The sequence below is a fragment of the Mytilus galloprovincialis genome, chromosome 6 (assembly GCF_965363235.1).
Source record: "Mytilus galloprovincialis chromosome 6, xbMytGall1.hap1.1, whole genome shotgun sequence".
NCBI classification, from domain to species: Eukaryota; Metazoa; Mollusca; class Bivalvia; order Mytilida; family Mytilidae; genus Mytilus; species Mytilus galloprovincialis.
Genome location: NC_134843.1, coordinates 33,664,384 through 33,688,837, shown reverse-complemented (window position 1 = coordinate 33,688,837; position 24,454 = coordinate 33,664,384). Strand labels below are relative to the sequence as shown.

At 29.4% G+C, this 24,454-nt stretch overlaps 1 protein-coding gene across 1 annotated transcript; it reads right to left on the bottom strand.

Moving 5' to 3' along the window:
• Positions 1 to 122: 122 nt before the first annotated feature.
• LOC143078095 (uncharacterized) lies at positions 123 to 23,323 on the bottom strand. The gene is made up of 7 exons (XM_076253069.1): positions 23,197 to 23,323; positions 5,112 to 5,219; positions 4,020 to 4,243; positions 2,949 to 3,074; positions 1,573 to 1,752; positions 820 to 862; positions 123 to 554 (listed from the first exon to the last, which is right to left on the bottom strand). Exons 1-7 carry the CDS (start codon positions 23,246 to 23,248, stop codon positions 343 to 345), a joined length of 945 nt encoding a protein of 314 aa, XP_076109184.1. The 5' UTR covers positions 23,249 to 23,323; the 3' UTR covers positions 123 to 342.
• Between the last annotated feature and the right edge of the window lie 1,131 nt (positions 23,324 to 24,454).

Genomic DNA, 24,454 nt, shown 5'->3' with positions numbered 1-24,454 from the left:
TGGCAAAATTCCAGTACACGCAAGGTTGAAAAAAATAACTATGATTGCAACATAGATTTTTACATTTATCGGTTAATATATTATGTATGTATTACACTAAAACAAAATATAACAGAGTGAGAACTATCCACAGATATTTTATTCAGATTGATATTCCTATAAGCATGATACATGAATGACAGATTATATTATTCAGTTAAATATTCATGTAATTATAATACATAAATTACAGATTCGCCTCTTCAACATATCAAAATTTTATTATCCTAACGTAAATGCTGATGAAAAGTTTCATTGAATCTGAACATTAAATATTTTTCACAATACAGTAAACTATTTGAACTAGTTTAAGCTTTTGGTACAGTTGAGATCAGTTTTTAGTTCCAACAAATTCAATGGAATCAATAGTTTCTGTGTAATGTACTTTAAAGCATCCGTCCTGTTCTGTAGTGTGTTGACCAGGAAACTACTGACTGCTCCCTGAACGAATTCGTGATACTCTGGGAGTTTGGTTGTATTCGTTGTTATCTTGCAATGGTGGACGTCACGACATGCTGTAAATAAAGGGTAGTATATAAGGGTTGGAAACAAGACATGGAAAACATCAGTTATGTCCAATTTGTTGAATAGAAGGTTGTATAAGTCGTATAATTCGTATATAGTTTGCATGTAAGAACTTCTAAGCGGTCAAAGATATATATGTAATTAGTAGTTATTATTTGCAATGAATGATTTTTTTGAAAGTTAAAGCTTTCATTATTATCGGAAAAACCATTATGTTTTTTGTTGTTGACTTAAATGACAAAAGGTGGCACCTACCAGCCCAAGGCTCAGGGTCCAATATATCACAGTGACCAAAGTCCTATAATACAAAAACATTGTACATCATATTTAAAGTAAAAATGGTAATTTCTCAAAAAATATGTGTGTGGCAGTGCTTTCAGTTAAAAAGAAATCAATTTGAAAAAGGTTAAGATATTATATAACGCCGTTAAATTCACCAAGTGGAAAACCTGAGAGAAGTAAAATTTAGGTTCTCAATATAACGTAAGCTTTTATTTTTCTCCTCAATTTTTCAACGCGATGCCTAAAAAGGAAAACTACAAACAGGCAAACAACAGTACACAAAACACAACATAGAAAACTAAACACTTAGCAACGCGAAAAAAGTCCTAAGCTGGTACCATCACCATGGAAGTTATACTAGTACTATCAATAGCAAAAGGTCAAACCTCTTTATGTCACCATTTCTTTGGAATAACCATTATTGCATATTTCTTAAATTTGAAGTCTGCATTCTTATAAACCTTGATTACACATATGATTACCAAAATACATCAAAACTATCTGATTATTAATAATACTAGGGTAATCAATTAGTTAACGTTTGAATTAATATGATTTGCAAATAATCACCAATCGCCTGTTGAAATTTTTTATTTTATAAATTGGCGATATTAATAACACATACATGTATCACATTTACTTACTGCAATATTCATTACTATTTTAGGGCAGCTCCAGAGGTCATAAAATGTATTGTAGTCGTAACCAGGAATAACATTTACTTACTGCAACATTCATTACTATTTTAGGACAGCTCCAGAGGTCATAAAATGTATTGTAGTCATAACCAGGAATTGCACATTTATTTCCCTCCTCTGACAGTTGTGTTCCATACATAAATGCTGGCATCTTAATGTCGATTTTGTCTTTGACGTCCTGACTATAAGGTTCTAGGAATACAGTGGACTGAAACATATAATAGCTTAAATGTATTCTTCTTTAATTGTTTGTCCAAGTAATTGCTTTTGTTTCATATAAAATCAAGGAAACACAATAACTTTTTTAAGACTGATTTTTTTTCATTTGTTTTAAAAGTTTGCATTCCATGTTCATTATAATAAATATATACTGACGGACTTTAAAAAGGCAACAAGAATGTTCTTTTACATGTAATTCCAATTTCAAACATGCAATTTTTGAAAAACAAATGTAAAGCAATAAATTTCATAATTTCATTCATTTCTTCATTGCCTAAAAAAGATGAATTGATTACATCATTTTCAATGTTTAAACCTTACAGTCCACACGGAAACGCTTGTTTTACCCTTCAGTGGGTGTATTACCGTCGAAGGCAATGGCTTTCTGTGACTATTGCCACAATGATTGCCAGAAAGGTTTATCAATTCTATTGGGCATGTTTTAAGTTCTGTTTTGTTCTGGTTAAGGACGGCCATCAACAAATCCAATCTGGTTGTACCGTTGCTGTAAGTACAGCAAGACGGAGTTTCTGACGTGAAATTGTCTGGCAACAGCACGTTAACGTATTCCTGTCTGTAATATTCCTGTGGTTTGATTCATATTTTTATTGCTCTATCTCGTCATTATCAAGAAGCAATAATTTTTACTGATTTTAATGCGGGTATGGATTATAAAGAGATGTTTCACGAAGAAAATAAAAACTTAAAAAAAATATTTTTGGTTTTCAAATTTCGCTCGAAGAAATTCGTGCGACTTCAATAGTTCGGTATTTTCAATAACATCAGGTAAGTCAGATATTGTTTTTTCTAACTAGAAATAAGTATGGTAAGTATGAATAGAAGTTATATAAAGACCAATCATGATTTTTTTTAAATCACCCAGTATGTGTATTGCGTTTTTAAAGTCTATAAGTATAATATTTTGGGTACGTTAAACATCGTTTAACCAGATTTAGAGGTATCCTTTCAGGAAGTTATATCTTTGAATTCGACTTAAACTATTTCATAGATTCTTTATTGACGGAGTAAACCGAAAAAGCCAGAAGAACTTTAGACCTTTGGCAGAAATTTATATATTAAACGATAATAAAACTGCGTGCATTTCTTCCCAATATATTGTAATGACAATGACATAAGCAATACACAATCATAACATGATTCATATCGTATAGACATACATTATACCTTGAATAACTTTGGCTTTTCTTTGATCATCTTCAGAGTAACATCACAACCAGAAGAATGACAAACTAAACCAGTCGTATTCCATGCTATAGTAGCTACTGTTTTGTTAGACATATAATTCTGAAGCTAAACATAAAATATTGGTTTATATATTTGTTCATATTTATGAATAATTATATAGAAACTACATAAAAACTGGGGTGAACACTGACAACAAACACTTCATTCAGCTGCACAATCACCATTAGTTAAGTATACAACGATGCTCTATTCCAAATCACCTTGAGCTGTTGTTCATAGTAACGAAGAAGCCATATAAGTGTTTCCACTTAATCATGAAAGTAAAGGTCAAATGACTCGAGTCGTGTTACACATACTGACGTTGCCCTTATTAATATCTTATAGACTAAAGAAAGTTGACAATTACTCCAAGTAAACATGGTTCAAAGTTGACTTTACATGCCTAAGTAAATCATTGAAACCAAGGGGGAAATGGTAAAGGTCATATGGAAATTTCAAACAATTATTATCATAAGTTGAACCATTTATGCATACTGGTATATGCATTTTCAAGTTATGATTATATCTTCTGGCATATTAAGCTGTGCACAATTAGTAATCTTAATTGTTCTCTCGTTGACGGGTTGGCATCCTGGTTTCACGCATTCCAGGACTTTTTGCGCAGGTGGTATGATATAAATTGGGTTATTCCTACTACAGGCTTTTGTTTCTATCCAAGGGAAGATCGACTATCCATATAAATAGAAGCTTCTATTTATATGGATAGTCGATCTTCCAATGGATAGAAACAAGTGTCTATATATATGGATAGTCGACCTTCCCATGGATAGAAACGATTGTCTATATATATATGTGGATAGTCAACCTTCCCATGGATAGCAACAATTGTCTTTTTATATGGATAGTCGACCTTCCAATGCATGGAAAGAAACACGTGCCTGTGGTTATTCCCTTCCAACCGTTTCGTCATCTGTCGCATGGCTACCTTTAATGTGAAAATTACAAAAAATGTGTGTACATGATCAAAACTGTGGTTTTTTTTTAACTTACCCATGTATATTGGTCAAAAAATTTTGAAATGTCTTGTTGTAAGTTATTCTCTTTCTCAAATTGAACGTTGTCTGCAGGAAACCGATAGTCAATTCCAAAAACAATAAAACCATGCGAAGCAATTCTGTATAGTACAGTTTCGTACAGTTCTACCAAAATGTATCCATTAAGGCCGCCAATGAATACAACTACTGGATATGTACCAGCTTCTTGAGGAAAGTAAGCTGCAATGTGCATTCATGTAAACCAAATGTTAAAAATCTCACAAATACAATAGAACTGTCCTTACATGACAATTCAAAATACGAAAAGCTAAAATATATGCCATCAATTATTATAAGCAAAACATATAAGTGCAGAAAGTTTATTGAACAGTTTTAGTAATCTGGACGATTGGCCGTATTGCTTTTTATGGAACAATGTATATTAATACACTTGAAAAGAACTTGGTACGCCATCAGTTTTTTTTAATTATTAAATTCATGCAATCGTGAGTTTAGTTCGTAATCTCATATCATATTACAGGCTATCGGTACCACAGATACCAAATGATATGTGATATGTGTTCCAGATTGCTTTGGCTACCAATTGTTTTGGCTATCATGTACAGCAAATTTGTGTGTGTTTTAATAGCCGTTCACGTGACATATCAGAAAACTGGAGCAATGAGGGATCTGTTTTTGATCGATTGCTTTCCTAGATGTGTCGCGTATGATTAACTGCGTCTATAGTAAGAGATTTTGACTGAAATATTACTAGAATAAGCTTGAACTATTTGTTGCTTTTGTTTTGAGAGTTTCTTTGTCTATTTTTAGTTGCCTTGGTCACACATATTTTCTCTCTAAATATTGATGTCGCACTCTTTCATCATTTGCTTGAAAACAGTTTTGTTTTTTTATCAGAGTGGTTGTGGAAAAACAACATAACTTGTTTTTCCATCAATGGCTATTTACTTTGATGGATGCTTGCTTTCAGTCCAGATGCAACTTTTTCATGCATAACCATGACGATTAAGTGTCTTGTTAAAAACAATTAACTTTAAATCATCCTCGTGCTTATGTAAATTACTAATAAAAAGGCAGTTAAGATTACCTTTTGTATGTAGCGGACTCTTCTGTGCTGTTTTGGTAATTGTCAGTTCACCGACCTTCAACGGTTGGTCAGTATAAGGGTTTCCTTTATCTACATATATTGCACCACCTGTGATAAAAATAGACTTCACGTCATCGTTTTGCTGACAAGGTGGGTACTGAACCAGTTATTCTTATTACTTACGATCACTAAAGTGCAAGTCTTTTATGGTTACCGTTAAGACTTGGAAGAATGGTACATAATTACAAATATATCATGTACTGTGATTATTTCATTTTCTTGGCTACCAATTTTCGAGGTTTGAGGAAAACGTGCACTTTCATGGATACATGATTTCGTGTTTTTTTTCTCTCCAAAAATCTTCATACATTAATTCTTATAGAACATTTGTAATTGAATTCATGGTATCCAGATAACCCCGAAACCCTCCAAAATTGGATGAACGAATAATAATGAATTCATAGTATGGTATTTATTGTGGCCGCTATTCGTTCTATTTTTTTTATCGTTTACGTATTAAAGCCGATTCTGCGTATATGCATGCCAATGGGATAGAAAATCAGTGACAAACATAACCGGAAGCCAGCTAGAGGTCACACAATATACCACTCCTTTAGCCCCCCACAAAAAAAAAAAAAATTATCTTCAATTTTTGACCCCCCATTTTAAAGAAAAAAACCCCTTTTTACATCCAAAATAAAAATTTTACCAACATTTTTGTGTGATTTTTAACTTCAAAATTAAGAAGAAAAAAAACACACTTTGTATTTATACCCCCCATAAAAAAATAAAAAAATTTTTTTGTAAAGAGCACACCAAAACCTTAATCCTGGGGTTTTTTATAAAACTTATTTTTTCCCCTAAGGGGAGTAGTATAGTACTTGAACGACTCCAGCGCCCCCCCCCCCAAAAAAAAAAAAAATTTGACCCCCAAAAAATTACCCTCATTTCAAGTAAAAGAGCCCTAAATTTTCATAAAAAAAAAAGCAAAAAAACACCCAAAAAACACCAAATTTTCTTACTCCCAAAAAAACCGGGAGAACTGACAGAGAAAGAATTCTGTGGGATTTAAGAGAAAAAATAATTTCCCCAGTGCGCCCCAACCTTGATTTTTAATTAATTTTATTAATATAGTCTAGTAATAAAACGGATCAATACTACTACAACTTAAATTGCTTTTACATTTGCTATTTAATAGGACATGACTTTTAAATAGACTAAATCGATCATTGGAAATATTTACATGGTTGTCAAGAGTATGTTTACATGTTGCCTAGACAATGTAAATTGTTATTTTTAATTAATTCTATCAATAAAGTCTAGTAATAAAACGGATCAATACGACTACAACTTAAATTGCTTTTTACATTTGTGAAGTGCTATAGACAAAATCGATCATTGGAAATATTTACATGGTTGTCAAGAGTATGTTTACATGTTACCTAAACAATGTTGTCATCACATGTAAACATATAGCAGACTGGTGCGGTCTTTCGTTTTAAATTAACAGTGGTGAGAAGACGTGAATTAATGTTTCAAGAAAGTAATTCTACAAAAGAAATACAAATGGAAAGTCAAGAGTGTCAGGTGCAGCCTCAACCACAGAACTGGTCATGGAGTTTAGAAGAAAGTAACATTTTGATAGAAAATATCAGTTACTATCAGAGCATGATTGAGACAATCGAAAGAGCTAAGAGTTTGGGACCGGTTAAACTTCCAAAAGCTCCGAAAAGAAAGGTGCAGGACTTATTTAAAGAAAAACTGGGAAAGAAAAAAAAGCAAACTATCACGACCCCTGAAGAACTTCACACCTTTCTAATGAGCAGAAAGGCGGATTTATCAAAGACAATTTCGAGGCAGAAGTTTAGTTTTAATATAGAAGGCGACCCTGTTAAACAGTTACAAGAAGCATACAAACACTTGGGAAGACATAATGCCCAAGGTATGCTGTTTAACATTCTTTTCGGTGATTTCCTTAATGCTTTGAGAGACTGGTTTATTTCAGCAAAGGTCAATACAACGTGGGACACATGGTTATCAACTCAGATAGATATATCTATACCTCATGCTCGGAAATTAAGACAACTTTCTAATCTACTTAAAGGATTTCAAGGTTTTCTGAACATTAATGTTTCAATCAATGATATTCTTTCAAAACAAGAACTTATCAAACAAATGTTAGCAATGGATCAGTTTGCCACCATTTGGAGACAGGTAGACATTATTCCAGCAGATGATGAACTTACTCCGTCACAAGAAGTTTGATATGTATGTGATATTGTATTCCATATAAGGAGTGATCATACATGATCAGTAGGTGGGACAACTCTTTACTATTGATTTTCTTATTCCATATAAGGAGTGATCATACATGATCAGTAGGTGGGACATTGTAACGGTTATTCATAACCGGGTAACTTTTAGTGGATGTGACAGATCTAACTTTGAACAGTGATATTATGTTTATAGTGTTTGATTTGTATGTATTCATTGCACTTTTGTTTTCAAATTAAAATTTTGAAACTGATTATTGTTTTGGTAATAAATTAACCGTAAGTAAAGGAGGAGCGAAAAACCAAAGGGACGTTATATCTCATAAGTAAAAAGTAAATCGACAAATCAACAAAGCCATGGCTAAAAAAGAAACAGACAAACAGACAAACAACAGAACACAAAATACAACACAGAAAAAAACCTAAAGACTGAGAAACACGAACCCCACCAAAAACCGGGGTGATCTCAGGTGCTCTGGAAGGGTAAGCGGACCCTGCTCCACATGTGGCACCTTTCATTTAGAAAGATCTAAAACTTAGTCATCTGTAATTCTTGTTCATAGAAAGAACCTGTTATTTCTTCGCCTTTTAAATCAATTATTTTATAAGTAAAAGGAATTGTATTTAAAACTTTTTCAATTACAAATATTTCTTTAGTCCAACGAGTAGTATAACCCTTTTCAAATTTACCCTTCTTTTTTGTTATTCTTACTCTAGTACCTGCTTTAAATTTAGGTTTTTTAATGTTCTCTTCTTTTTCTGGATATAACTTTTTATACACTGTTAATTCATTTTTTAATTTACTTGCTTGAACAGGTGTCATTTTAATTGAAGAATGTACAGTATTATTATAATTTTTAACTAATTTATCTAATATATCATAATATTTTAAAGTTTCATTAGCAGTAAAGTATTTATACATATGTTGTTTCATTGTTCCTATCCATCGTTCCACTACACTGGATTTTTCTTCATTCTCAGTTGAATATAACTTTATGTTATTATCTTTTAACAATTCTTTTACTTGTCGATTATAAAATTCGGATCCTTTATCTGACCAAATATATATTGGTTTTCTTTCTTTAAATAATGTTTTAAATGCTTCACTCACTGCTACTCCTGTTTTATTTTTCAATGGAATCAACCAACCATATTTACTAAAAACATCTATAACTGCTAATAAATATTTATAGTGTTTATTTTGTTTTGAATATTGTTGCATATCTATTAAATCAACTGCCCATGTTTGATCTATTGAATGAACATAAACACGTCTTTTAGGAAAAGATTTTACAACTCTATGATGTAGTTCATCTGCTAATTTATTTGTTAGATTTGTTTTAGACATTTTTAAGTAACTAAAATGTTTTCTTAAAAAATGGAGGCAAAAAAGGATAAAATTTTATCCAAGCGAGGAGATTCATATAAACTTGTTTTGACAAAAGAATATAAACATAAAGCAAGTATTTATGTATTTAATTATAAAATTAGTCTAAAGGATGAAAAACAAGAAACATTTACAAATGCTTTTGATCACATGGTAGACTATTCCATAAAAGATTACCCTAATGGAAGAATTAAAATAGTACCTATTCATGAAATCATAATTACTAAACATAAAAGCTGGCCTATAAGAACATATAATACAGTTAAAAAGTTATTCATGGATCAAATGGAAAGATTATTAAATAGTGCTGAAGAATTAAATTTAGAAGAAGTTATTTTTGAAGTTACTATTATACCCAATAAAAGAGGAAAAGGTAAAGCTTTAAAAATATTAGATGTCATAAATAAAAGAAGTATTATCAAAATAAAAAATGATGATACAATATGTTTATCAAGGGCAATTGTAACTTCTTTAGCTTCAAACAAGTTGTTAGAAAATTTTACAAACTCACAATTAAAACACATTAAAGAGGGTAGACCATTACAAAAAAGAGTTGCTGAAGATTTACATGAACAATCAGGAGTAGAAATAAAAGAAGAAGGTAATAATTTAGATGATTTAAAAGCTTTTGAAAATTATCTTAATATTAGGATAATTGTTTTTACATCAAATAGTACAGAATATATTTTATATAATGGTAATGAAGAATATAATGAACAAATATATTTATATTATCATGATGAACACTTTGACACTATAACAAATATAACAGGATTTTTAGCTAAACGTAGGTTTTGTAAAGTATGTTTAATTGGTTATACTGAACAACATACATGCAAAGATAACACAGTAACAACTATCAGAAAACAACATATTTGTGATAAATGTAACAAAACATATACAGGCAAAAATCACAAATGTGGTGAAAAAATATGTTTAATTTGTTATGAAAAATACACGGAAAGTAATGAAGAACACTTATGTTATATGAAACCATCAGCGCCAAAACAAGTAAAAAATAATAAATATATATATTTTGATTTTGAAGCAAATCAAGAAACAGGAATACATATAATGAATTTTTGTATAGCTTACGATTTAGAAAATATTTATTGTTTTAAAAATAACTATGTAAAAGTATTTAAATGTGATTTCAATATTGATAATTTAAACTTGTTAGAATTAGACATAGATGATTGTTTTAGTGATGTAGAAAAAATTCCCTTTAGGGAATATGAAACCCCTATAGGAAATTCTGTAATAGACAACTTTTGTAAATATTTCATAAGAGACAAATTTAAAGACTACACTTTTATTTCACATTATGGAAAAGGTTATGATATGCAACCGATTTTAGGATGGATAATAAAAAATAAAATTGAACATAGTATTATTTCTTCAGGATTAAAATTAACATTTATAGTTATTAAAGGAATAAATTTAAGATTCATAGATTCTATAAATTTTACATTATGTGGATTAGCTGCTTTCCCAAAAACATTTGGATTTGTGGGTAACAAAGGTTATTTTCCACATTATTTTAATACAACAGAGAATCAAAAATATAAGGGAATTTATCCTGATAAAGAATATTTTGGTTATAATACTATGACAATTAAAAATAAAGAATTATTTGATGAATGGTATAATAAAGTTAAAGAAAAAGAATTTAAATTCAATAAAGAAATATTTTATTATTGTCTATTGGATGTTTTAATTCTTGCCAAAGGTTGCACCTTATATAGAAAATTATTTTTAAATATAACCAATAATTGTATCGATCCATTTCAATATATTACAATTGCTCAATGTTGTACAAAAATATTTAAAACATTAATGTTGACAAATGAAACAATTGGAATTCACAAAAAGATGACAATTAAAGAAGTACATTCACAAAAATCAATACAATGGTTAGAGTATATTTCTTTAGAATATAATATAATGATTCAACATGCTAAAAGGGGAGGTGAAAAGAAATTATTCATTAATAATAAATGTTATAAAGTCGATGGTTATTATTATGATAGAGAAAATAAAATGCGTAATGTTTATGAATTTTTTGGATGTTATTGGCATGGATGTACAAAATGTTATAGTCCTGAAGAAATATGTAAAAAAGATAGAAATAAAAAAACTATGAAAGAGTTATATGGCCAAACTAAAGAAAGACTTAAAACTATTGAAGATTATCTAAGACCAAATGTAAAAATTCATACAATATGGGAATGTGAGTTTGATCAACAAAAATATCCTGAAGTTGATCCACATTTAAAACCTATTGATAAAAGAGATGCATTTTATGGAGGAAGAACAGAAACTATTCAATTATACAATAATCTTTCTGATTTAAAGGGTAGATATGTAGATTTTTGTTCTCTGTATCCATCAGTAAATAAATATTGCAAATATCCTATAGGACATCCTATTACATATACAGATATTTCTGTAGATGATTATATAAAAAATCCCCATAGGAATTATTTCGGAATAATGAAATGTAAAATATTACCACCTAAAGGATTGTATCACCCTGTTTTACCTTATAAACAATCAACTAGTGATAATACACATAAATTACTTTTTGGATTATGTAGAACATGTATGAATAAAATATCTTTTAAATGTCCCCATAGGAAACACATAGATGCGTCAAGCGATCCTACTTTAAATAAACATGATAAAATACATGAAATAAAAAGATGTAAAGAATGTAAAAATATTAAAAATGAAAAATGTATACATTCTGATGAGGAAAGAGTTATAGTAGGTACATGGTCTACAATAGAAATAGATAAAGCAATAGAAAAAGGTTATGAATTACAAAAAATATATGAACTAGAACATTTTGAAAAAACATCTACAGATATATTTAAACTTTATGTAGATACGTTTATGAAATATAAACAAGAAGCTTCAGGATGTAAATGTGATCCTAAATATTGTAAAAATGATTGTAAAAACGATAAAGAATGTAAAACAAAAATACAATACATTATAGATAATACTGCTTATGATTTAGATATTGACAAAGTTAAGTACAATTCAGGATTAAGATTTATAGCTAAAATATGTTTAAATAATTTATGGGGACATTTTGGTATGAGAGATAATTTTACACAAAAAGAATATTGTTTTACTTTAGAACATATAACTAAAATAGTATTTAATGAAAAATATAAAGATATAAGTACTATGATATTAGATGAAGATATTGTTTTAACAGAATATAAAAATAAAGAAGAATACTCTAAACCTAATCCAAGTGTAAATGTTTATATAGCTTTGTTTACAACAGCACATGCTAGATTAAAATTATACGAACTATTGGATATTCTACAAGAAAGAGTTTTATACATGGATACAGTTTCTTGTATTTATAATGATGATGGTTCTGAAGCTTGTAAAAAGATAGAAAGTATGATGGGAAATAAATTAGGAGATTTAACAGATGAAATTGTTTCAAAACATAACGCTAATCATATAAAACAATTTATATCTGCTGGTCCAAAAGATTATTCTATGAAACTAGATACAGAAAAACTAGTTAGCTGTTGTAAAGGTTTTAGATTAAATGCTGAAGTTGAAGAAAAGATTACATTAGATAAAAAAATAAAAATAGTTACTGATGAAAATGAAAAATATGAAACTGTAAAATATGACAACATAAAAATAGGAAAAGATAATCAACTTAAAACAGTTAAACAAGTTAAAGCTTATGATTATATGTTTGATAAAAGAATGGTATATTGTGAAAATGAAAATCTAATTAGAAGTTTTCCTTATGGATATTAGAGAAGAAATTAAAAAATATATAATTTAAATTTTTATTTTAAAAAATAAAAGACTAAAAAATGATTGAAGCTTATACTGAGAAAGATGATCCTGACGCTAAAGTTATATTAGGAAGAATAATGTTATCAGATTACCAAATATGTTGTTTAAGAGATGATGGAGAATGTCCTTTGACTCCAAAACAAATGGAAGTAATGGAAAAATTTGATGGTAAAAAGTTATCTAAGTTTCCTCCTGGTTGTGATGCTTTTATTAGACCAGATAAAGTTTATGAATATGTTTTTGAAAAACCATGTCCTGAAATTTCTTTTTAAGAATTTTTTATTTTATTTTATTATTTCTCTATACCCCTAAAAACAGAAAAGGTACAGGAATAGTACATACTTTTTTCTGCAATTTTGCTGTTTTTACCAGGAAAAGTAAAGAAATTAGGGATTCTAATTTTTATCAATTTTTTATTTTAATTTCCAAACAATAAAACCAGTTAATGCCATACCACCAACAACAAATGCAATCTCTCTATTTTTCTGGTCTTCTGATGGAGTATAAAAATCACTTAATGTAGGTTTAGGTGATAATGAAGTAAATTTTTTATTCGTGACACGATAGTATAGTTTCATTGCCTGGTCAACATCATCAAAAGTCTGAACTGCATGATGTTCCTTTTGTAATTGTTCATTTATAAAATCTAATCTTTGTATTCTTTTTTTATTCCATTCTGCTTGTGCTTTTTCTAATTTTTCTATAGCTTTATCATGTCTTATTTTCTCTTCATTTGCATTACTACCCATATGTGAAAATAAATAATTACTCCCTGAAAATGCAAAAGCATTTGTTATTGCCCCACCAAGCATCATTGTTAAAGCACTTGCCATTTTATAAAAACAAAAATTACTTCATAATATCAGCAGGTATTATACCTTGCTTAATCAACATATCTTTTGTTGCCATTGCAAGTAATATATCAATGGATAACATTACAACATCATTCATATTAAAATCCACTTTTGGTGCTGGCCTCCTTAATACCTTTTTACCTATTTCTGCATATCCAACTGTTAACAATGTTTCCACTCCAGCATGATATAACATATTTGCTATTTGTTTTCCGTCTTTTTGAGTTGTCATTTTAATGTACTAAATTTAATTAAATTCAAAAGGATCAATTTCTTTCTTTTGTTTTTCTGGTTTTGTTATTTCTTTAATCATTATTTCTGGTTTCTTACTTTGGTTGTAAAAAAACAATCCCAATCCAACAATACTTATAGAAAAAAGTACAAATTTATAATCAACTAGGGAACTGGAGTGTTTCTTGACCGAAGGAATATGTTCGTTTGATCCATAATCTGTTTCTGTATCAGAATCTTTTGTTATTTGTTTGATTTTTGAATTTTCTTTTTTTAATTTTTCCACTTCTTTTTTTCTCAATTCTGCATTTCTTATTCTTACTTCTGCACCTTTCTTACCAGCAGCTACTCTTTTTGGGTCTTTTGGTTTGGGTTTTTTAAATACTTCTTTTTGTTCAGGATTTTCATTCATCATTTTTTATGTCATTTTTTTCATCTTTTTTTTGGAAATCGAGCGAAGCGAGTGGTTCGATATGTCTTGCTGTTGTTAATATTGCAGTAAAAGGAGCAAGATACATTCCATATCTATAGTACAGTTCACAACATGTATTAGTTAAAGCATTATTGATAAAAGGATCTTCCTCTAAGTCTTGTATCAAAATTGGTGGATTAACAACTTTGAAAAACTTTGATACACCCATGACATATAAATTTATAAAAGAGTTTCCTAATGTCTTGGTCATACTAGCTCCCAATCTTGCTTCATATTTACAGTATAGTTTGTTTATTTGTTCTGTTGTCATTTTATCAATATCTGACAGTTGTAATTCTTTACCCAGATATTGTTTACTACTCCCACCAGCAACAACAGCTGATAATCTTTCGCGTTTTTTTTCTTGAAGGGAACCGTTCACTTCGCTCGCTTCATCATCAATATTTATGTTTTCCACAATTTGCTCGCTTAATAATTCTTCAGCATTCATTTTATACGTTTCAAAAAACGGATATAATTTATTTTTAACTTTAAAAAAATTAAATACAACATATCCAACCAATGATAAGACTGCAGTGTTTGTTGTAATTGTTAGTATTTCCAACAGCATTGCTTTTTTTATTGCTTATTTTTGTTTAAATTACTTAAGAATTACTTATTTTGGTTAAATTACTTAAGCATTACTTAAGAATTACTTAAGCATTACTTAAGCATTACTTAAGCATTACTTAAGCATTACTTGAGAATTGCTAAAAAAATCAATTAAGTAACCAATAATCAGTAGGTTGATCAGTCTTTAATATTAATTTACGATGTTTCTTTTTTTTAAGTTCTTCCTTTATTCTTTGTCTTTCTTCCAAAGTAGGAATAACATCATTTTCTCTTAGACAATTATCAAAACTATCTCTATCTTTTGTGTAGAACATGCATAACCATTTTGTTTGTTCTCTTAAATCTTTTAAAACAGAGTTGTATCTCTGTGAAATGACCCACACTGATTGTTCCGCATGTCTTCCTGAAAATGCAAGCTCGGACAGCATATCTTTTTTCTTTGTTAGTTCTTTTGTTGCACTGCAGTCATCAATGATATATAATGTTGGATGACCAGCATATTTTTTAAAGAACACTCTTAGTAGTTCTTGTAGCTTCTCTTCTTCATAAAGGGAACCGTTTGCTTCTCTCACTTCAACAATAGGATTAACAATTATTAGATTTTTTGTTTTTGGTTTTCTAACATCACCAATCCATTCACGATTTTTGTATGCTTTGTTCCATTGGATGGTTGGACAAAGTATGACTATATATTTGAAAACTTTACTATATTCTTTTTCTAATAAATCAAGAACAAACTCTGTTTTTCCACATCCTGTTTGTCCACATATAATAGCACAATGGGGATATTTTGGTAATTCATAAAGGGAATCGGAGTGTATCTCTTCCATTTTTAAAGGGGAACCGTTCGCTTACTAGTAATTAACTTCTTTAAATCTTCCATCTTCAAAATTAATTTGTGCATCTTGTATAACAAACAGATAAACATTTATTAATTTATTTGCTCCTGCTGTTTTAGTTATTTGGATAGTAATACCTTCAGAAGCATTTTCAATTCTTCTACCTGAACCGTGTAACGAATTGTCATCTGTTGAACGTAAATCTAACCATAATGCATAATTAGTTGTAAGATATTTTTCTAATGTTGTATAGGATAAATTTAAATCCTTTAAAACTTCTTCTGTTGTTTTATTTCTTTTTGAATTTAAAGCAAAGAATTTATTTATTTCATCCCATTGTTGATATGCTTTCATTCCTTGACTGTATAGTTGATTTGGAACACCTTCTATTGTCATTTCTACTTTTGTTATGTTAGGATTATAATAAGTTTCGGTACTTGTTCTTTCAGGATCTTCGAACAACATTAGAATTCCTTTCATACTTCTAGCTGGAACATTTAAATTTATATTCCACAATGTATCAGATTTGTTTTTGGTTATTTTTCTATGTCTTAGTATTCTATCGTACAAAATAACCATCTTACCATTAACTTGTTGTCTTATCTGTCTTGCTAATTCTGTATCAGTAACCATATCAAATTCTAAACAAATGTTTTTGATTGTATAACTTGCAGATGTATCTGTTGATTTAATAACATTGCTATAATTATTAAATGTAAGTTCATATTCAAGTCTATCACCAAGACCTGCTTGATAAAAAGGCATATGAGTTTCTAATAGTTCAAAATCAAGTGGGATACAAAATCTTGCACCATATGCAGTTGCAATTGCTTCATCGCCTGTGTTTGATGCTTTATCATCCGCGCCAACTCTGTGTTTTAACATGTTTGTTTCACCAATACCTTGGTATGCCATATTTAAACGTTCAGATGTAGATTTCCATAAATCAACATAACAATGATAAATATCACTATCATCAATTGACATAATTTCATTTCCACTTATACGAATTGTTGTTTTTTTAACTATTGCTCTTCCTATGTTTTGATATATAGTTGCATTGTCGTCTGTAGATGTGAGTTCTATTTCAAATGCCAATCTGGTTGTTCCAGGAACAATAACATCATTATTGCTTAGATTGGGGAATCTCACTAATAGCTGTTGATTTTGATCAATAGTTGAAGGATTATTTGTTATTGATACACTTTGACGAATACCTTTCACACCACGAGGTTCTCTTATTTTTCTGTAAGGATTTAATTTGTTTCCGTATGCCGACATTTTTAAGGATTAAATTTGTTATAAAAATAATTCAATTACCACTGATACTAGAGTATTGATACATGTATAATTATTAGTCATACTAATAAAACTTATTAAATCTCCAGCCTTAACTTCAAAAGGTGTATGAAAGTTATTAAAACCGTGTGTGACACCATTATCCAAACTCATTTTGTAACTAGTTGACTTATCATTAACAATCATCTTAATGGCTATAATATCTGTGCTTGTTCTTAAACTTACTAAACTAATACCCAATATTTGTCCTGGAAAGTTCATTACATAATAACCACCACCAACACCAAAATTAAACTTTTTATTTCCATGTATTGGACCATCAATTCCAGCATATATACTTATTATTTTTCTGTCTGGTTTATTTTTAATATTACCAACTATATTTTCAACATTTAAAACTCTGATGCTTAGGGCAGCGACACTCCGATGTAAATTTTTATCCTTAGTATCCATTGTTTGAAGCTCACTCTTCATATTTAATATTTCTTTTTCTACGTTTTTTTTTTTAACACCAAGTATGCTCATTTTATTAAATAAATTATATAACTTCTAAAACACAATTAATTGGTAAATGATTAATTATCTTGTTATTATTTTCATCTCTTATTTCTAATTTCAATTCTGTTATAACATCATTTACTAAACACTTATATTCCGGATGCTCAAATCTCGCTGTTATAACTTCACCAAACTCTTTATTCTCGACTGGAATAACAGCCAATAATGTACTTGGCTTACCATCAAGATAATTATGAGAAGTGCTAACTTGTTCCAAATGGATATATAATGATTTATGGATAGCAAAATCCACAAATTTGTTTCCATAATGTAATTCATCAGGTTCGAATTTACGTTTATTATTAAACCCTAACATATTTCCCAAACCCTTACTTATCTTTAACTCAGTAGTAGTGTTTAATGAAGCGATACCATTTGCTTCATTTACGGATAATACAATATTTTCTTTTTGAAATTCATCCACTATTTGTTGAAAACTATAATAACCATTCATAATCCTTTGTTGTTCCTCTCCGGTTTTTGTAATAAACCCATGATAAACATTATACCAACCTATACTGTATCTTATAAATTTCAAACCAATACGTTTATTTCCATTTCTGTTATTTATGTATTGTTCTAAGTTTATTGTATTATCAATATTTGAAATAGTATGAAACATTTTTAATATAAAAAAATGATAACAAAAGAATTTAAATATAATCCTAATGTTTCATATAATCCAGGTATTAAATATTCTGAAAAAGATCATCAATTAAAAACAAATCTTGTAAATCAAACAATATTTGTAAATCAAAAAGAGAACTTTAAAACAGCTTTTCCTGATTTATTTCAAAACTATCAAAACCCATCAATACACACTAACGAACCATGGAATACATGGATTCATTCTTCTTTTGATTGGTGGCAATGTCAATTAAACTTTGCAGTATGGTGTGCAAGTACAGGATGTGGTGTTTCTTATAATGATCATATACAAAATACTTCAAATCTTACAAAGTCTTTTTATATGTTTCATTTATATTATTGTATTGCCAGAATTTTAAAAGAACTTAAATCACCTTTACCAACAGATTCTTCTTTCTGTTATTACAAAAACCCATATGACAAAGCTGCATATCAAAAATTATGTGATGAATTTAATATTTCTCCAAATACAGATTGGAGACAAAAACTAGAATCATCATGTCAAGGATTAGGAAGTTTTGAAGAATTTTATAAACCAAGTGATGAATATAGACAAAATCATAGAAAAGATGGTCCTTTCTTTAATATTCATGATACAATTTATCATGAAAAAGATATAAGTATGGCTTGGACAACATTTATTTTAGATAAATCAGAAGGTTTTACACGAGCAGGTATTGAACGTATTAATGAAAGTATTAAAATTTACGTATGGGCTTTGTTGGGTGCACAATCTCAAACAAAAACAGAAATTTTAAAAGTAGGAACAGGATTTGATGCACAAAAACAATTCTTAGCAAATGTACAAGATGTTATTAATAGTCCTACTGATTTACCCACTCAGATATCAAATTATCAAAATGTTTTAAAATACGCAAGAAGTAAAGTTGATTATGCTTATGGACTTGGTTTATATATGTCTCCCAGTGATATGGTTTTACAAATTGGAAGTATTGTTGGTTATAATAATAAAATTATAATTGCAACAGAAAATCAAACACTCGGTTTAAATGATGATTTAAATAATAAAAATTTTGATCATGTTGATTTTAAACCAAAAGAACCTGTAAAACCACAAGAACCTATAAAACCTGAAAAGCCTAAAGAACCAAAAATAGATCCAATAAAAAAAATTGAACATGAAGATCATGAAGATAATAAACAAGCAATAATATTTGTAAGTATTGTAATAGGATTTACAGCACTTTATTTTTTCAAATAATCTCTAGCAGCAGTAAACAATAAACTAACAACTAAAATAAGCAATGCCCATAAGTTGTTTGCAAACCAATTTACTACGTCTTTTGTTGCAGTTAATAACCAAGATAAAATAGAACCTATAATACCTGGTAATGCAGCTGCAAATTTTCCTGCAAGAAAAGATAATAGTTTTCCAAGATTTTTTAATTGTTTTTTTATCCAGTCTTGTACACCACCTTTTGGTGGAGGAGAAGGAGAAGGAGCAGGAGAAGGAGAAGTAGTTTCACCAGTAAATGTTTCAACAATAACACCAATAATCATTCCAAAAGCAGTTAAAACACTAACTATTGTTATTCCTTGTTCTCTGAATAATGTTCTTATTCTTTCACCTAATGTTTTGTCTTCGTTTAACATTTTATGTATTGTTTGTTTAAATCTAACTAATTGACTACGTAGTTTTTCTCTATTAATATTAATTGTTTCTATTCTTGTACTTCTCTCAGATTCTAACTCTCTTATTCGACTACTTATTCTATCTATTTGAAATTCATCATTGTCTTCTTTAGCTTGTTCTAATTTGGCATTTTCTTTTGCTAAGTCTTTATTTGTTTCATTCAGTTTTGCTAAATTATTTGCAAGCTCATCTTCAAATGTTGTAAATGCTTTTATTACACCATCCATCTCTCTTTTTGTCATTTCTGTTTGTGTTTCATTATCTATTAAAGATGTTCCATGTTCATTAAATGAAGTTTCTATTTCTTTCACATATGTTTCTGCATTACTTGCTGTTTCTAATAATTCTTGTCCTTCTTCTTGTGTAGATATTTCTTGTAATGGAATTTCTATATTATCGAGTTCACGAATTGGTGCTTTTATCGTTCTTTGAAAATCTTGAAACATTGATCTACCTTCTTTTAAATAATCAGATATTTTATAATCATCTACACCTAAAACATCTCTGACAAAATTAACACCGTATTCTTTTTGAAGAGTACTAAATTTATAAAACTTTAATACTCCTTTTTTAAAATACGTTAATGCAATATTATTACCTTTTTCATCTTTTACATATAAGATTTGTCTTTCATTATGATCTTCCCTAACAAAAAAACCTACTTCATTACGTGTTGTTTCACCATTTTTTTTATAAAATTGTTTAATCATTTTTTTTATAGTTTCTTTTTTACGAATTTTAGCATCATTTTCTGATAAAGCTTTTGAATTTTCAAATTCTTTATTTATATAATTTTGAAACTCTTCATCATCATTATCCATTAATGGTGTTTTTTCTTCATTATCATAATCATCATCATAATCATTTATTTTAAACTCATAACCCCCTTCTGCCATTTTATTAAATAAAATAAAATTAAATTAAATAAAAAAAAATTAATTAAATATATCTGTTAATGTCCAATAAAAAGTACCTGTTAATAATATTTTTAATATAAATATTTTTATATAAAAATAGTCAAACTCATTATCAACCATTTTTTGTAGATTTTCTATAATTTTATCTTTTTGTTTTTTTGTAAGTCCATTTATTTTCGCTTGACGCTCTTCTTCTTCATCTGAAGAATCTTCTTGTTCTAAAATATATTGAATTGTTTTTTTAGCGCATTTCGATTTTTCAGTTTCCATTTATTTAATAAAAAAATCACCCTGTGTCTAAAAAATCGATTCATAGTTTGGTGGATTTTCCCTAAGGGGAATAGAAGAAATTATAACTTTATTTATAAAAATTATAGATTTTCCATTTTTTTTTTTATTTCGTTTCTTACTCTATTTTCTGTTTCTTCTATAAGTTTTTTTCTTTCATCTTCTCCTAAAGTAGTTAAACTTTTTCCTTTTAGGAAATTTTCCATTTTTCCTTTTTGGGAATTTTTTTTCATTTCATTAAATTTTTCTTGCTCTTCTAAAATAAGTTTAAATTCTTCTTCACTTATTTTATTGTCAGTTAAAGATCTAGAAATTAAATCTTTAATACTATTTAATTTACATTCTGCTAAAGTTTTTATTTCGTAATGTTTTTTAGCTTTTAAAGTAAGCTTTCTTCTTATTAATTTTATTACACCACCAATACTTCCGCATGCGACTGCTGTTATTTGTAAAGGTAATAAAATAGGAATAGCAACACCTATACCTGCAGAAATAACTGATGCTGAAATTAAAGTTGTATCTATTCCATCTGTAAAGTTTACTCCTCTTTTATATTTTTTATATAAAGAATTTCTTTTGTCTCTTTCATTTTTTAAAGAATTTTCTATTTCTGAAATTTTTTGTAATCTATAGTTTTGTCCATCTTCTATAGGTAATTCTGGATATAAATCAGGAGCTGTAGGTTGTTTCATTTTTTAAAGTAAAAATTGATTTTTTTTTTTTTTCTCTTAAATCCCACAGAATTTTTTCTCTGCCTGTTATCCCGGGTTTTTTTTGGGAGTAAGAAAATTTGGTGTTTTTTGGGGGTGTTTTTTTGCTTTTTTTTTTATGAAAATTTAGGGCTCTTTTACTTGAAATGAGGGTAATTTTTTGGGGGTCAAATTTTTTTTTTTGGAGGGGGACGCTGGAGTCGTTCAAGTACTATACTACTCCCCTTAGGGGAAAAAATGAGTTTTATAAAAAAAACCCAGGATTAAGGTTTTGGTGTGCTCTTTACAAAAAAAATTTTTTATTTTTTTTATCGGGGGGTATAAATACAAAGTGTGTTTTTTTCTTCTTAATTTTGAAGTTAAAAATCACACAAAAATGTTGGTAAAATTTTTATTTTGGATGTAAAAAGGGTTTTTTTTCTTTAAAATGGGGGGTCAAAAATTAAAGATAATTTTTTTTTTTTTTTGTGGGGGGCTAAAGGAGTGGTATATTGTGTGAGGTCAACATGTGTATGATTTGAAAATTAATATAACTTACTATCTAATTTTAACAATGCTGCAATGCAGATAGCCATTTGACATACATATAATAGACAAAGATCTACATTACAAACTTCTCTTCGGAATTTTGCAGCATATTTTTTTAATCATCCAACTTTTAAAGAGTTTTCCAACTTCATTTTTAAAATCTACCAACATTTTTTATATTATATCCAACGTCAACGTTTCTTGGTGTCCTTAAAATTTTCTAGTGCAAACCGCAGCTGAAGCAATATTAAATAAGTAATTGCTTTAAACACGTACAAGATTAAAGCTTAACATAGTAAAATATGTGTACATACAGTATATTTTGTTTATCCCATGCATATATCAAAATGCTTTCAATTTTAAAAATAATATTAATGAAACTGAACGCAAGATTTTGATAGTATTCTCACTTTTAGTTGGATATAGGGTTGTTTTTTCAACAATATGATTTAGAATTAAAAATGGACAAATTAAAAAAGAAATTTTCATATAAGTCATGTCAATACCGATGTACTGACTACTTGGCTGACGATACCCTCCGGGACTTACGCAGCAACGGTATCGACCCCTGAGTTCTCTGTTATGAATGTTTTGTCCGTATGTGTGTGTGTGTGTGTGTGTGTGTGTGTGTGTGTGTGTGTGTGTGTGTGTGTGTGTGTGTGTGTGTGTGTGTGTGTGTGTGTGTGTGTGTGTGTGTGTGTGTGTGTGTGTGTGTGTGTGTGTGTGTGTGTGTGTTAGGTGTTCCTGTTGTCCCTTTCTTTTCCTGTTATAGTTAATGTGGTTCCAACGGTTTTGGTTTTTAACCCGGATAGTTTTCTTTTAATCGATTTATATCTTTTGAACACCGGTAAACTACTAATGGCTTCATTGATGATACCCTCGGGTACTGAAAGTCCTCCAACAACGGTAGCAACCAAGTGCTGTAAAAATCGAAAACAAGAGAACCTTTTGCCCTGCAATAGTTAATTTGTTTTCTGAGTAATGGCTTTTTCTCCTAGACAAAGAGTAAGTACTTACCATACATTCGAAAATGTTGACCAAAAAGGAGACAAAATAAAAGGATCTTCATTGTTGATATATGAAATTAAAACTGACCAGGTGAGAGCGCTTACAGTTTATCATAGTATACACACGTGTATCTACAATGATAAACTTATAGTTATGAAACAATAGATAACGACCGGACGAAATAGGCTACTATATATGTGTAAGCCTGTAGTTCAAACTTTTTAAATTAATTTTCTTCTGCTTATAATCTCATGCATGCTCTGTTTTGTGAAATTTTCTAATAATGGCTAACAATGTGTGAATCGACTTCGCATCCGGTAAAGGTGTTGAAAAGAAAATAACATTTCATTCTTCTCTTAACTCTTTGAGAATAAATCGGTGACGAAACGAAGCATAAGAATATCCTATAAACCGAACAAAACTCTTCTTCAAAACACCATAAATGTATCAATTCATAGTACCAACTGTTGTTTGTCTTTGAATAAAAGAGGGACGAAAGATACCAAAGGGACAGTCAAACTCATAAATCTAAAACAAACTGACAACGACATGGCTAAAAATGAAAAAGACAAACAGAAAAACAATATTACACACGACACAACATAGAAAACTAAAGAATAAACAACACGAACCCCACCAAAAACTAGGGGTGATCTCAGGTGCTCCGGAAGGGTAAGCAGATCCTGCTCCACATATGGCACCCGTCGTGTTGCTTATGTGATTACAAATCCGGTAAATAGTCTAATTCGGTAGGTCATATTCATGAAAGAGAAGGGGATTGTAGTTACGACGTAAGGAACATATCCGATATCATTTGTGAAACGGTTATTCCATAACGGTCAACCAACTCGTGATGGCGTCCTTAAAATTTACGAAGGGATGATTTCAACTTCACCATTTGGAACTCTTGGTTTAATAGCTTCCTTGTGAGCAGCAAACCTCTATCAAGAAAATCATGATAGGAAATGCAAGCACGGGAATATCGTATCAATTGGGAGATATATTCCCCGTATGCAGGTGCTGCTGGAATGTTGCTACTTAGAAATGGAAAGTTCACAATTGGAAAGCTGAAATCATCTCTTTTGTCGTAAAGTTTTGTTTTCAACCGACCCTCATTGTCAATTTCTAGATGTAAGTCAAGATATGAAGCCGACTTAACTGTATCTGTAGTATCCTCTATCTCTAGTTCGATTGGATAGATGCGTTCCACATAGTCACCAAATTTTGAATTGTTTAGTGAAAGAACATCATCTATATAGCGGAAAGT